This window comes from Erythrolamprus reginae, chromosome 1 (genome assembly GCF_031021105.1).
Source record: "Erythrolamprus reginae isolate rEryReg1 chromosome 1, rEryReg1.hap1, whole genome shotgun sequence".
NCBI lineage: Eukaryota > Metazoa > Chordata > Lepidosauria > Squamata > Dipsadidae > Erythrolamprus > Erythrolamprus reginae.
Window position 1 is genome coordinate 268962853 of NC_091950.1, and position 16307 is coordinate 268979159.

General features: G+C 40.4%; 1 protein-coding gene across 2 annotated transcripts; it reads left to right on the top strand.

The window, feature by feature from the left end:
* The first annotated feature begins 1665 nt into the window (after positions 1–1665).
* On the top strand, positions 1666–13844 carry RRM2 (ribonucleotide reductase regulatory subunit M2). Of its 2 annotated transcripts, none has more exons than XM_070732977.1 (10): positions 1666–1970; positions 2933–3010; positions 4303–4461; positions 5785–5901; positions 8717–8850; positions 10923–11017; positions 11117–11250; positions 11512–11616; positions 11752–11865; positions 13140–13844. In XM_070732977.1, the coding sequence occupies exons 1-10, from the start codon at positions 1863–1865 to the stop codon at positions 13290–13292; spliced, it is 1197 nt and encodes a 398-aa protein (XP_070589078.1). In that variant the 5' UTR covers positions 1666–1862; the 3' UTR covers positions 13293–13844. The 2 variants fall into 2 exon arrangements, with proteins under 2 accessions (XP_070589078.1, XP_070589079.1); XM_070732978.1 differs by having other exon boundaries at positions 1667–1970; positions 2933–3007.
* Positions 13845–16307: the final 2463 nt, after the last annotated feature.

Here is a 16307-nt window from a genome sequence, read left to right on the forward strand (position 1 = left end):
GCTAATGGCTTGCTAAAAGTCATATGGTTGGGTCCAAGCAGTAAGCATTGATATCTGATGGAGGGTCTGATAGGAGATACTAATATACATTTTACTCAAGAAGCCATTTCTTGGGTCCAACAATACCGAGCAATTGTCATCCTGTCTAAAACCTTTCCTTTATGGCATTGATTATACTTGTGGACGGTCTCTGGTAAAATTTAGGATAGGGTGATGCATTGATCCTGACTTTCCATGATTGCTCAGCCTCAATCATAGCATCTATCTGGACTGGCAAAATTAGGCATTGCAATGGTTTATCAAAAAAATAACTTTACCCAATCTAAATCTAGCAGCAACCCTATCGCTATTTATCCAACACTAATGACAATAGGTTTAATTAGGGCCTACAGTGTTGGTCTTCTCTGAGTCCCGTCAGCTAAACAGCATCGGCTGGCGGGCCTGCGGGGGAGGACCTTCTCTGTGGCAGCTCCTTCTCTTTGGAACCAGCTACCTCCCGAGATCCGGACCGCCCTCATCATACTGGTCTACCGTAAACCCATAAAGACCTGGCTTTTGGGGCAGGCCTGGGGTCATTGATCAGATGGTATCTGACCAGGAAAGACATGTATGGTTTTTTAGCTGTTTTGATTGGTAATTGTGGATTTTAAATCGTTTTGTACTGTTTTTAGGGGATTTTATATTGTACTGTTTTTAGGGAGTTTTATATTTTATATTTAACGGATATTTATATTGTTGTTTTGGGTTGTAAGCTGCCCAGAGTCCTCCAGGAGTGGGGTGGCATATAAATCCAAATAAATAAATAATAATTGCAGTGCTTGAGGAAAAAACTACATTTGAAAAGTACACTTTAGCATAGTTCCCTCTAAGCTGAGCAGTGAGCAATCGCTCACTTAAAAATCATAATCAACTCAGAGTTTTCCAAACCTGCCCAGAAGCCGAGAGGGAAAGAGTGAGAGGGAAGGAGAGAGAGAGGAAGAGAGAGAAACAGATAGAAAAAAGAGAGGAAGGAAAAGAGAAAGAAAAAGAATGGGAGTAAGGAAGAGAGAAAGAAAATCAAAATCTAGTTTGAAACTAGCTCAACTATTAAAGTGGCATTTTGATATTGATAGAGTTGCCCTATTATGAGCTCACTGTTATAGACACACAGTACAGTATTTTATTTTTAAATTCTCTGAGGCAAAACAGGGTGGGTTTTTTATTTGTTTGTTTGTTTATTTGTTTGTTTGTTTATTTATTATTATTGTGCCGCCCAGTCCCAAAGGGACTGCCGCTCAGACACTATACTTTTCCGCCCCCCCCAAAAAAAAAAATTAGAGGGAACACTGCACTTTAGTACTCTTTAATTTCTTTCACTGTATAAATTCTTAGTGCATGGAGAGGGGGAGTTGTCATGTCATTCTATTTGTAAACTGCGTGAGAAGGTTGACATTTCTTGACCTTTTTTTGAAGAATTCGCCCCTACAGCTAATAAAATCTCCTTAATAACATTATTGCCTTTCATTTAAGGAGATTTTCAGTCATCCGAGTCGTTGCAGGGTTTTTTTTTTAAAAAAAGAAACCTATTTAGGTGATTATTACCCCTTCCCCCATTCAAGCAATCTCGCGTTGCTTCGGGTGCTTAATCCCAATATACACGGACTGGCTTTTACTTCAAATTCCCGCGTTTGGGGCACAATGGGGTGCGTCGCTCAGCCAATGGCAAGCCGCAAAGAGGGCTTTCCATCGCTTTGCGATTGGGCGAGCCGGTGTTCTGGCGCCAAGTTCGAAACTCATATAAAGCGGCGAGCGGGCTGGCTCTCGCTTTTCTCCGGTTGGCTGTTTCCTTGTTTTGCTCGCTCTTCTCTCTCGCAAGCCGAACTATGCTGTCTACTCGCAACCCTCTTTCCCTTCGGAATGAGCCGCAGCAACCGGCGCCGGCCCAGTTCTCGCCTAAGAAGAAGGCGCTTTTGAACAACAAGGAGAACACGGTGAGGCTAAAAGGGAGACGAGGAATGATTAATCTCCCGGGGTGTGTGTGAATTTTTTAGAGCAACCCGAAAGCCCCTTTGCTACGGTGGGGCGGGGAGGGAGTTGAATCCGGAGGTCCAGAAAAGTTGCCTTTAAATTTTCTTGAGAAACTTTTTACTCAAGTCAGCTCTAGCGGGAGACCGTGCAGATTATATTGAGGAACATGGGAGTAGGGGGAGAAGGCGCCTTTCCTGAGCCCATAATCTAGGTCAGGGGAAGCAAAGCGGGCTCTTCTATGACTTGTGGACTTCAACTCTCAGAATTCCTGAGCCAATCATGCTAGATCAGGAATTCTGGGAGTTGAAGTCCACATGTCATCGAAGAGCCCGCTTTGCCTACCCCTGATCTGGGTAATTAATGTGGGGCTATCCGGAGACGCCCTTCGTTAGACATTTTGCGGCATTTTGCTCCATTGGCTTCCAATTATTTGCGGGAGCGATTTCTCGGGATGAAAAATATTCACCGCAGGGATTCGAAATTTCTGCGACGGGTCGTTCGCGCGCGAAGCCCTTTAAATATGTATCGGACTACAACTCCCGCCATCCTTTGCTCTTTTCTTTTTTTTTTGGCGGGCCTTGACTGGAATGACGGGAACTGAATCCCCACATCTCCCCCTGCCAATAGAATAGAATATAATTCTTTATTGGCCAAGTGTGATTGGACAGACAAGGAATTTGGCCTTCGGTGCATATGCTCTCAGTGTACATAAAAGAAAAAAAATGAAAAATTTGTCCAATGCGAAGGCTTGGCCCTTTCTTCAGCCGGGGAAAAAGCCCTAGAAGTCCTCGCCGGAGGGCTCGCGCGGGAAAGAGAGAGAGAAAAAAGCTCTCTTGAAAGGGGCCTGGCTTTTTTCCCGCCTTTGAAATCCTCCACCTTGACCTCGTTTCCCGTCTCTTCCCCCCTCACCCCCTTCCTTCGTTAGCCCCCCTCGCTCAACGCCACCCGGGTCCTGGCCACCAAGACGGCGCGGAAGATCTTTCGGGAGCCCGAAGCCGATGTGGTGAGTGAGTCTTCGTGAGGCGAGGCGAGCGGGCTCGTCTCGCCGATTTTTTTGGGGGGTGGGGAACCGCTCGAAGGGTTCGGGAGGGGGGCCGGGAGGCTGGGGAGGGATGGAAGGTTAGTCCTTTGTGTGGGAAGGGTGGAGACCCTAACTTTCCACTCGTTCCCGCCGCATAGGAACGAGTGAGGGCGGGACTCAGTTGTCTTGTCTGCAGCTTTGGCGCCAAACGTCCAGTTACGCAAAGAGACAGACAGGCATTGGCCTTTGCTGTTAAAGGGGAAAACAGTGGATCATTGGCCTTTCAGAGGGCTTTCTTTCTTTCTTTCTTTCTTTTTTTCTTTCTTTCTTCAGTTCCTCCTTTCTTTTCCTTCCCTCTTCTTTCCTTCCTTTTTTCTTCAATTCCTCCTTTCTCTTCCTTCCTCCCCATTTCTTTCTTTCTTTCTTTCTTTCTTCAGTTCCTCCTTTCTTTCTCTTCCTTCCCTCTTTCCTTCCTTTTTTCTTCAATTCCTCCTTTCTCTCCCTCCCCACTTCTTTCTTTCTTTCTTTCTTCAGTTACTCCTTTCTTTCTCTTCCTTCCCTCTTCTTTCCTTCCTTTTTTCTTCAATTCCTCCTTTCTCTTCCCACTTCTTTCTTTCTTTCTTTCTTCAGTTCCTCCTTTCTTTACTCCTTTCCTTCCTTCTTTCTTTCTTTTTCTTCCTTCCTTGGATTAAGGTTCATTTTCTTAGGTTTTGCAACACATTTAGAGTGCTTTGTGGCAATAGGTGAATCAGCTGAGCAAAGGAGAAGGCTCACTTCACTTGCCCTTGCAGTTTTTCTTGGGGCCTCTTCCTATTTTGATTTCTGACCTGAGCGCTCTTAACTTGCCTGGCATAGATTTGATGTTGTATACACACACTCACACAAAGGTTTTTTTAAAATACAGACATGTTTTATATATAGACCAGAATTGAATGGTCCATAGAGGACTTAAAAGGCATTTTCTTGAGTTTGTCAGCTTTTTTTCCTTATTTTTCTCTTTTGAATTGATATCATTCTTGCCCTTTGATGCTTTTGCATTCTAACTTCTTCCTCTCTGGACTGTTCAGTTCCTATTTGTATACAAAGCCAATCTGTCTTTTTTAGGATGTATAGTAGAATCTAAGAAGTTGGGCTTTTGTTAATTCTCTTTAAAAATAATAAGATTTGGCCTGATTTTATTTCTGAATTTGTCTTAATCTACAACTATTGAAAATACGTTTTTTTACCTCATGAATGCTTCTAACATGGTAATATATTGCACTTGTACTTTTCAGGAGGTGCCTCAAGGAGTGAAGCCGCTTCCATCAAACAATGTGCAAGATGAGCCTCTCTTAAGGGACAATCCTCAGCGTTTTGTCATTTTTCCTATTCAATACCACGACATCTGGCAAATGTACAAGAAAGCAGAGGCATCATTCTGGACAGCGGAAGAGGTGAAGGCCTTTTATTTTCTTTCCTTTGAGGCTCTGGAGTGGAGATAGGAGCAGCATTAACAAGATAGACTTAGAATAACTGTCACGAGCCAGTCTGATCAGATTGCTGGATTAGAACTTCACAAGATTGGTATACAGTGATCCCCCGCTCGTTGCGAGGGTTCCGTTCCAGGAGCCCCCGCAACGAGCGGGTTTTCGCGAAGTAGCGATGCGGAAGTAAAAACACCGTCTGCGCATGTGCAGACGGTGTTTTTACTCCCACAGCGCTAGCGAGGAGCCGAAGATTGGGGGCGGCGCGGCTGTTTGCCGCCGGCATGGGGGGCTTCCTAGCAGCCCCCCAAACCCGGGTTGGGGGTCCGGGGGGCGCTGTCTCTCGGCGCTTTCGTGCTGAGTCCGGGAGCGAACTCGCTCCCCGACTCAGCTGGAAAGCGCCGAGAGACAGCGTGGACAGGCCCGTTCCTTGGCGCTGTCTCTCGGGGCTTTCGTGCTGAGTCCGGGAGCGAACTCGCTCCCCGACTCAGCTGGAAAGCGCCGAGAGACAGCGTGGACAGGCCCGTTCCTTGGCGCTGTCTCTCGGGGCTTTCGTGCTGAGTCCGGGAGCGAACTCGCTCCCCGACTCAGCTGGAAAGCCCCGAGAGACAGCGCCAAGGAACGGGCCTGTCCACGCTGTCTCTCGGGGCTTTCCAGCTGAGTCGGGGAGCGAGTTCGCTCCCGGACTCAGCACGAAAGCCCCGAGAGACAGCGCCAAGGAACGGGCCTGTCCACGCTGTCTCTCGGCGCTTTCCAGCTGAGTCGGGGAGCGACTTCGCTCCCGGACTCAGCTGGAAAGCGCCGAGAGACAGCGTGGACAGGCCCGTGCGGCGAGAATGAACGGCGTGGGCGGGCGAAGGGCGGGCGGCAGCGAGGAGTTTGCGTGGGCGGTGGGGAAACTCCTCGCTGACGCCAGCAAGAGGGGGAAGACTCAGGGAAGCCGCCCAGCAGCTGATCTCCCGGTTGCCATCTACGCATGCGTGCCCACGGGCACGCATGCGTAGATGGTATTTTGACTTCCGGGTTGAAAAATAGCGAAGTACCCTGTTCGCAATGGTTGGGGACGCAATAAACGGGGGATCACTGTAGTCCTGAACTCGGTCATTGGAAGCTCACTAGAATGTCTTTTAATTAATTACTATCAGTGCCCATCAGTATTGGATTTATCTTAGACGAGATAAAGTGGAAGGAAGAGTGCTACTTAAATTATTGTCCTATCTTTTGAAAAATAAAAAGCTTTTAAAGTAATTGCTTGTATTGTGACTATTCTCACTGGCTGTTTGGTGTATTTAGGTTGATCTTTCTAAAGATCTTCAACACTGGGAGTCCTTAAAACCAGAAGAGAAGTATTTCATTTCACACGTCTTAGCATTCTTTGCTGCAAGTGATGGTATTGTCAATGAAAACTTGGTAAGTGTGTTCAAATTATTTATCTAATATGCCAAAATAATTACCCCAATTTTCTGTATGCATATTAGTTGCCAGTAATCTACAGCATCTACTGCACCTTACTTTAAAATAGCAATTCAGATATACTATCAAAAGAAGCAGGCCGTAATGTTCTAGCCCTTTTTAAATTTTTCCTAGACCAAAATTATAAAATTGGTTATGATGCCTATGAGGCTTTTCTGTAGCTTTTCTAGCCGATTAAAAACAAATGTTAAACAAAACAAAATTCTGATTTATGAGTAAAGAATCTTCCTAAATATTTACCACCACAGTTGAAACATGAAACTAGAGGAAAAGCTACGCAAACTCATAGACTTGTGAGAATAATAGCTCCATTTTAATGGGGTATAATTTTAAATTTAATGATTTTTCTTCCCAATTTCAAAAGTGGCTTTCAATAGTATGCAAATAATATATTAAATAAAATAGAACTTTACTATCATTTCAAATGTATACTAATCAGCATATATTAAAATGACATTTCATTGCATTCAGCTGTCCAAGGATATCCATTATGCATATATACACATACACATACACATGTATGACACCCAGCAGCGTCACGGATCCAGTTCAAATGGATGCTACAGTGGCTGGAACTCCGCGAACTCATTCAATGCCATTTGAATAAGTTTGTTACTGATTCTTAAAGGATAGTATAGTATACATATAGTATAGTATAGTATACTGTCGTATAGATCAGGGGTCCCCATCCTTTTTGACCTCAGGAGACCACCAAGATCAGACTTTTAAATCACATGGACCACCAAATTCATAATTTTAAATCTTGCAAACCACTAATATAACTTACATTTGTAAAATAATGATCAGAGAACTTCCATTTTATTAATATGAAATGCACCTATTTAACATAACAAAATTATAAATGTTTATATAATTATAGCAAAATCATAAATGCTTATTTAATCATAACAAAATGTTTAAAGGTTGTTTAATTGTAACTAAATTATTGAAGGTGGGGGTAATTATTACAAAATAATTGAAACTTATTTGATGGTGGCTTGCTAATGTTTGGAAAGTCAGTCCCATATTCCAGAGCTGTAGCTGTAGTCCTTTCCTTTCCCTGGATTAATTGCTCTCAGCCATATCTGGCCCATGGGCCAAGATTTCTCCACGTAATACCAAAATTTTCTGGTGGATCACTGGTTGGTGACCTGGGACATAGATTATAAATTGACCATTAGATGATAGAATAATTGGATAGTATCGGCATAGTTCCCTCTAAGCTGAGCAGTGAGCAATCGCTCACTTAAAAATCATCATCAACTCAGAGTTTTCCAAACCTGCCCAGAAGCCGAGAGGGAAGGAGAGAGAGAGGAAGAGAGGAAGAGAGAGAAACAGATAGAAAAAAGAGAGGAAGGAAAAGAGAGAAAAAAAGAATGGGAGTAAGGAAGAGAGAAAGAAAATCAAAATCTAGTTTGAAACTAGCTCAACTATTTAAGTGGCATTTTGATATTGATAGAGTTGCCCTATTATGAGCTCACTGTTATAGACACACAGTACAGTATTTTATTTTGAAATTCTCTGAGGCAAAACAGGGTGGGTTGTTTGTTTGTTTGTTTGTTTGTTTGTTTATTTATTAATTATTTCTGTGCCGCCCAGTCCCGAAGGGACTGCCGCTCAGACACTACTTTTCCGCCCACCCCCCAAAAAATTAGAGGGAACACTGAGTATCGGTAAATAAGCTAACATAGGCACAATGCAATATGAATATCTCTAGATACAGTGCTTATTTAGAAGGACTGGTTATGTATTCAGATTGTAATGAGTTGTAGAAAATTAAGCTTAAGTTAATGAATATGAACTGCATATGGTACATGTAGAGAAAATGGAAGAAGGTTGTGTATGACGTTTTTTAGAGGAGCAAATGCAATTTAAATCTGAGTACAAAATATAATTTTGGGTGCTTTGCTTGAAGTAAAGTAGAACTACAATGCTATAGTTTTCCATGCAGAAGAGGCTGGGAAGGAATCTGTCATTGCCAATGGCTTTGGGCAGAGAGGAAAAGGCAAGACTGATTGTGGCCTTTTCATTTAGTGGAAAGCAGTGGTGTATACCACTAGTCCTATCATGCCTAGTCTTCCTTATGTCTGCCTCCCCCTCTATTAGAGAGTAGGCTATGTCCAGTAAAATCTGAGCCAGATTGACAGGCTGCAGTGGGGTGATATCAGTGGGGAAGTGAAGAAATGATTGAGGTTGTTCTATCTAACCTCTCGCCATGCAGAATTTCCAGCATGGGGTGTTTTATTCTGAGTTTGAAACAAACATTGTCATGTACTTACCTAATTTTAGCAGAATAGGTTTTATCACGAAATACTTGGCATATGTTGTGTAGGCTAGACTGGGAAGTTGCAAAACAATCTGGAAGAAAGCAATGACAAATTTCCTACATAATGCCAAGAAAAATACATGAATTGGCCTGATTCAAAAACATTTTCATTTTTTTCAAGATGCAAATGTAAGTTCAGTTTCATCTAGTAATCTGACTATTTAGATGTAATAAAATAGGTAATTAAAATGGAAGGAATGAAACTAAGATTGATATCTTAGCCTATTAAGCAAGTAAACATGAACATGTGTTTGAGTATTTGTTTAATTTTTTGAAAATTTAATTTAATAACAGTCTATTGCCAGAATTTGGCACATTATTGGAAGATAAAGGACATTTGCCTTACATATGCAGGAAAGTAGCCAGAAATAACCTGATCAAATGAAATATATGCATTGTAACATATTGTAAATATCTGTCCTCTAGGTGGAGCGATTCAGCCAAGAAGTACAAATCACAGAAGCACGCTGTTTCTATGGCTTCCAGATTGCCATGGAAAACATTCATTCAGAAATGTATAGTTTACTTATTGATACTTACATTAAGGATTCTAAAGAACGGTTAGTATTCTTTCCAGATGCATACTTGAGCATGCTGCATTAAATATTTATTGAGTGCGCACAAACAGTTCGAATATGAAAACCATGGCTCTATTGCTTAGTTTTAAAGAAATTCTGCAAATAAGGGGTTTTCCCCCGCCCAACAATATAAGAAAATATATGTATTCTGTTTTTGTAAAGCAGAAACAACAGAATCATACAGTGCCTAAGTACTATGCAGAGATCTGAAGGGGTAGGGAAGTACAAGAGTGTACATCTTCCTGTTGTCAGCTCATCAATTTTTGAGTGTGCCACAAGGGCTAGGGAAAAAAGCAGTCTCTTTAAGACTGATGGATGTAATGTAAGTATCTGCATACTCCTGTACACATTCTCCTTTTCATATATCGATTGCTGCAGTGCATATGTAAGTGTGGGATTAATAGTGGGGCTTTCTGAACAATAGATTTCTGTTGCTTAATCCTTTCCAACGCAGTTTAAAATTTACCCAAGATGAATTGTTTTGAACTGAATTGTTTCCAAATCTGCTTGGATATCCACATGCTCTCGGGTTATGTTTTCAGTGAATAAAAGAAATTTCCAGCTGCTACTGTGTAGTTATGAGCATTGGTAGATATTTGTATATTGCAGGGCAAAATATTTCAGACAGTGGGGTAACAAGTGTCATCCTCAATTTCCCAGGTCATAACAGTAAACCTGTCTTTCCTCTTGTGATCTGTAGTGGCATACTTGTGCTCCTACTTTTTGGGCACTTTTCTCAACCATAATCTCTATGTTCTTACATTTGGAGCTGGGATATAGAATGAGGCATTAGGGAGGGAGAAAATCATGCCATGAAGCACCAGTTACTTGGTATATCAAAAGGGGCTGAATTGAAATTGCATTTCTTCATTCTTGCTTTAAGCCATTGGTGACCCCTAACCATAAGTCTAGCGCCAATTCTCTCAATAGCTTTAAGCTGATTGGCAGAAATGTCAGATTGGTTGGATTGTAAAAATATGTTCCAAGGTGCCAGAATAGAAGCTTTAGTTCCTAACACCGTGGGAAATTTGTCTTTTCCCTTGGTCTTAGGTGACCCCTGTGAAACGGTCGTTCGACCCTCCAAAGGGGTACTGACCTCCAGATTGAGGACCACTGCTTGAAGCAATGCCACTGACACCATAATAAGGGCTGTCACAAATCTCAGTTTAATCAATGGGATGGTAGGGAGATTGTAATTAGGTTTTGTTCAAATGATACAACTGTCCCACCATCCTATATATAAGCTGAAAAGTGGTTTGGATTTGTGTATGTAGTTTTAGGGTGCTTTCCTAAACTTCTGTGCTAATCTCTACTATGACTGAGCAGTCCCAGTACAAATGTGCTTAGAGGAGAAGTCTGACTTCTGGACTTCTCCCTCAGTTAATGTGGAATATGCTGCAATTGGCTCTTCACAAGAACAGTTATGAGAAGAGAGAGGATGCAACTCTCAAAATATGCAAAATCGGGGCCTTTAGAATGGCCAATGAGACCAATTGCAGGGAGTTCATTCATTCAATTTCTATGCCTTCCTTCTCCTGAGACTCAGGGTGGCTTACAAATGTTAGAAATCTAATACAGTGTTTCCCAACCTTGGCAACTTGAAAATATTTGGACTTCAACTCCCAGAATTCCACAGCCAGCAAATGCTGGCTGGGGAATTCTGGGAGTTGAAGTCCAGATATCTTCAAGTTGCCAAGGTTGGGAAATACTGATCTAATAAAATTACATTCTAAAAAAATCCCCACAGTTATAAATTAGACAACCAGATTCATATGTCATACATGGTACATTCATTCACTGGGCGGGGCAAGGTATCAAAATTTCAATGGCCCCAAGTCTGTCGGCAGAGATGGGTCTTTAGAGCTTTACGGAATTTACCTTCAAAAGGATTGGCAAGCCAAGGAAAAGAAAGGCCAATGTTTGTTTATTTCTTTTTCTTTTTCTAACATGCATTAGGCAGGATCTTTTTTAGGGAGGATTCTGTATTATTTAGCAGGGATTATAAGCATGATAACCTCAGAAGCATATCAACCGGCATTATCTTGTTCCTTTAGGGAATTTCTGTTCAATGCTATTGAAACCCTGCCATGCGTGAAAAAGAAAGCTGATTGGGCCATGCGATGGATTGGGGACAAAGAAGCCACTTATGGTGTGTACAGTATTGTACTTGATTGACTTTCCAGATGTCATTTCTTTATGGCATTTGAGCTATTCTTCACTGCCACTGTGCTTTTCTCTCTCTCAACAGGCGAACGTGTAGTAGCATTTGCTGCAGTTGAAGGAATCTTCTTTTCTGGCTCTTTTGCGTCAATATTTTGGCTGAAGAAACGAGGTCTAATGCCTGGACTTACTTTTTCAAATGAGCTGATTAGTAGAGATGAGGTACGGCTTGTTGATCAAGGAAACTAAAAATGGTTATTCCATCAGAGAGTTAGTTCTGCAAAATTGAAAATTTCTGTAGTGTCAAAGCTTAATAACAACAGTAATTATGTTTGCTTTATTGGTGGTAACAGTAGTGAAGATCATTGTTCTAACCAATTATATGGAATTTTTATGGAAGTCTTTTAATTAGTGTGCTGTTTGATAACACAAATATGTGGCTTCTCCCAATTGTTCTTTGAAATACCTTCCAATTCTTTACAGGGTTTGCATTGTGATTTTGCTTGTCTAATGTTCAAACATTTGGTGCACAAACCAACTGAGGAAAAAGTGAGGGAGATCATCACAAATGCTGTCACAATAGAACAGGTAATTGGCAGTTCTTTCTGGTAAGGTTAAACATTCTCACATCGAAGTAAAAGAAGTTTAAAACTTACCAGGGCATTTTATTCTCTCTATGGTGCAATGTTCATGTGTTAAGATTCTTTGTTTACTTAAATGCAGGAATTTTTGACAGAAGCATTGCCTGTAAACCTAATCGGCATGAACTGCATTTTAATGAAGCAGTATATTGAATTTGTAGCAGACAGACTGATCCTGGAATTAGGTTTTGACAAGGTAAGTCTTGTGCCCTGTTTCTTAAGAACTATCTTAATTATATTTAAGCCTGCCCTTTTGCCATTAAGTAATTGGCTTCTGGCTCCTTAGTGCTACTTCACGGTTAAACAGAACACTGTTGCAATGATAACCATTATCTCAATTTATAGTAAGCTCAATTGTACTCTCTGCAAATGCACCATCATGCTATTGCAACTTTGCACTGTTGAGTCATTTTATTCTAAATATTTCCAGGCTATCTGGACTTCTTTTATCTTTTCCATCTTCACATCCAAAAGGATAACTATGGTGGACATAGACTGGCATGGTGTACTTACTTAATAGTTCTTGCTTCATCATGCTAAAAGTACAACCCACATTAATTAAGGGATAAATTATGAATCTAGGCTTAGAGGGTATTAAAAGTTGAATGGGAGCAATGTTGTAATGAATTGGGGAACACTACAGGGAACAATATGCATTTGGGGGGGGGAAATCATTTTTAGCTTTAAAGAAAGAATTCCAGTAAAGAGAATTACCATAATTTTAAAGGTATAAGACGCACTTTACTTTTGGGGTAGGAAAATAGAGAAAATAATCTACTTACCAGGTATTCATCTGGCTAGTGCCCTTAGTCTGTTCAGCTTCAGCACATCATTTCATCCCCTGGTTAGGGCTGAAAAAGCCTTTTCCATAGGAATGGAAACAAGCCTGCAAAGACTTAGGGCAGGAAAATAGCCTCCTTTGGAGGGAGTAGGAAGCCGATTAGCACCTAGTTTTAGCATCATTAGCACCCAGGGAAAAAAGCTTCAAAAAGATACATTTGGAGTACAAGACATACCCAAATTTTCAGCCCCTTTTAGGGAGGAAAAAGGTGTGTCTTATACAGTGGAAACGCCTCTACTGTACTTACGAACTTTTCTAGATAAGAACCGGACGTTCTTATATAGAACCATTTTCCACTTACAAACCCGAGCCTCTGAAACTAACCGAAAAAGGCAGGGAGAAGCCTCCCTGGGGCCTCTCTAGGAATCCTGGGAGGAAATAGGGCCTCCACCCTCCCTGTGGCTTGTTCTTACAAATCTGTCTATTAAAGAACCTGGTCACAGAATAAATTAAGTTCATAAGTAGATGTACAACTACTCCAAAAATACAATAGGTAACAACTGAAACAAAAATAGGGATCTTGTGAAATAGTTGACAATAGCCATTTGAGATCATTTGAAATATTAAGCAAAAATGGCTTATATTGTTTTGCTTTAGTAATAACCATATGACTGAATTGTCAATTTCAGATATTCAAGGTTGAGAATCCATTTGACTTTATGGAAAATATCTCTCTGGAAGGCAAGACTAATTTCTTTGAAAAGCGCGTAGGAGAATATCAAAGGATGGGTGTGATGTCAAGTCCTGCAGATAACTCATTCACTTTGGATGCAGATTTCTAAAGGAAGTAAGACTTTTTAGCTGGTTTGAAGTGACTGGCTAGTGGCTTTGGCCCATTATCTTCAAAATCCGGTTGTGCTGGTAATGTGTGGTGGTACGTGACGTAATCGGCATAGCAAATTAAACAGAAAAATGCCAAAAAAAATATAAAATGTGTTTTGTAACAAGCTGTTCACATTTTTGGAAATACTAACAATTGTAAAGTGGTATGTTCTGTTAACTTAAAGCATGCTTTGCTGACTTTCTATTCCTGAAATAAATTGCAGCAATGCTGATGAACATGTAACCATAAGGCCCAATACAGGTTTTAAATATTTACTATTTTAATAGATTGTACATAAAACATAGCACTTTAAAGGTCTAACCTATTGTTTCTCAAAAAGGCTGGTATTGTGAGTTTGGAATAAACTCTTTTAGTCTGCATTATCTTAATTTCTTTTACTTGCATGTAAATTAAATCAATGTCCTGAAATGGAAACTTACTTGATTTGTGTTTACTTTTTTGGCAGAATACTTTGTACAGAAGTAAAACTTCATTAAATTCCACTTTTCAAGCTGTTGTATCAAAATATTATTGAGTTGCTTTCTAAGTAAAAACACTCCAGCCCTGCTTCTTTTTAACTTGTATCCAAACCATTATTAATTTAGGATACAGTCCAAAAAAATATTTGAATTGTGTGTGCTGCATGTACTTATTTGATAAAGGAACAGGGCCTGTACCTGGTGGCCCCAGCTGTTTTTTCTGTTTATACGGATCAGTGATACATATTGCTATATTGATGTTCGTCCATTGTGTTCAAAGAGAACCTTGACATCTAGGACCATGGACATCTAGAGATGTCAAGGCATGCACGTGAATTGAATTAAAGTGAGAGAGAGGTGCGCGTAGTCAGCCTCTTCCTAGATTCCATCCTGTTCCACTAGCAGGACAAGAGTCAAGTCAGTTGGAGATGGGCTGGGCAGTGCACTAGTTGACCAGGGCGTTTTTCATGTCTTGCTGTGCTCTTAGCATACCACGTCACTTGCAGAGACCGCCTTCATGATCCTTGTCCTATTCTAGTAGATTTCATTCACTCAGTCTGCCGAAATCTGTCTGGGATAGACAATTCCCTATCTCACCGGAGGTCAATGACCCATCAACCAACCTGGTTTGGCCAGCCTGTCAAAGCTGTTGCCTGGAGTGTGGCCACTGTATGCTACCGCTACTAGGAGCCACAGGCGAGAACTGAGTGACAAGTGGGTATCAAAGGCAAACGAGCTGCCCTTAAAAACTGCCCTAAAATGAGCTGCCATAAAAGGACACGACATGCCCTTACACCAGAGATGTTACTCCTCCCTGAATGCCCCATACACTATGTTAGCAGGTAGACAAAAGCCTGCCAGTTTCCAATAGCTTATGAAATATTTTATATGATACAGTCTATCTGTTAAACCTGTATAATTTCTCCAATATCAAATAGGTGCTGATGAAACATATTTTACGGCATCTGGAAGAAAACTCATTTTGAAGTGCAGTTCCTACTTCTTTTTTTCTGCACTGAAGAAATTAGAACATTCGCAGCACTTTGTATAGGATTGCCTTTAATTTATTTTTGTCATTTTGCAATTTTTAATTTATTCTATGTTGCCGGGTTTCTACAAATACTGGGTGGTTTACAAATTGTTAAAAGCATCCATAAGAAAATACAAAAGAAAAGGAACCCAGATGGCAGAGTTAACACATCCAAATAGGGAAAAATAAAAGGGGGCTTTAAACATACAGTATTTGGCTAAAGGCTTGGGTAAAAAGCCAGGCCTTCAAGATCTCTTGGAATGGCAGTAGGTGGGGGCCATATGTGCTCATTTCAGAGGGTAAGTGCGGCCACACAGAAAGTGCTTTTGGAGTGCCAATAGATGGCAGACAAGTACAAAGAGAAATCAATAGGGGGGGGGAAAGGACTACTGTAAATGATAGCTCCCCCAGCCTTCAGACAAGTTTCAACAACTTCAGTGACTTAACAGTTCAAGTATTAATTTTAAAAAATGCCTTCCCATAACTCATCAATAATTTAATTATAAAACTTGGCCATTGAGTCCTAAAAAAGGTATGTTGAGAGTTATCAGAAATAGTAATTCATATATTTTAATCTTTATTAGATCAATTTTATATTCCAAGTTACCACTTTAAGTAAAAAAGCAAAATAAATCTATTTATAAACAAGAGCTTTAAAGTATTCTTTAAGTCCTGGTCAAAAAGAAACTCCTTTAATAGCTACCAGAAACCACATGATTTATATTTAACCCTAGTTAAATAAGTTCCTTATGTTTACTTTTAAAAAGTCTTAATGTTTAATCTTGTCAATTTCTTATATTTTTTTTTGTCTCTTTTTAGAAACAGCTTCAATAATTTAACAATAGTTTCTTAAATCCAAAATAAGAAAACTTTCTAAATCATACTTCTGATTTATTATTTGTCCCCTTGAGTTATCAAGATATTAGGTGGTATCAAACGCAAATCCATTGTGGCATCCTTTTCCATATCACCCTTGTAACCTAGCATTTTAAAATCCATTTTCAAATCTGCAGTATCTTTTTCAACCTCACACTTGTTTGATATATTTTAAAAATCTGCATTCAAATCAGCTTTAGTTTGTTTTATGTAGTAAAATTGTTTATAGCTTGCTATATCCATTTTTATAGTATCAGACAACCTTGTGAGTAATTTACAAGTGATTAAGAGTCAATTTGGTGCAGGGGTTAAGGAGGCACCAGGCTACAGAGCAGGGAACTACGAGTTCAAGTCCCAAAGCAATTAGGTGGCTTTGAACCATTTATTCTCAGCCCAACCACTTCATGGATTTGTGGGGAAAATAGGAAGTGTCAGGCTGGCTCCAATCAGAATCTAAGGAAAATAAAACTCAGCCCATTTTGAACTTCAAAAGTGAATTTTTACTTAAATCAGAACTGAAAGCATCAGAAGCAAAGCAAAGACTGAAAAAAAGGTGCGATAGTTGCCCATATCAAAGAATCCCACTTGC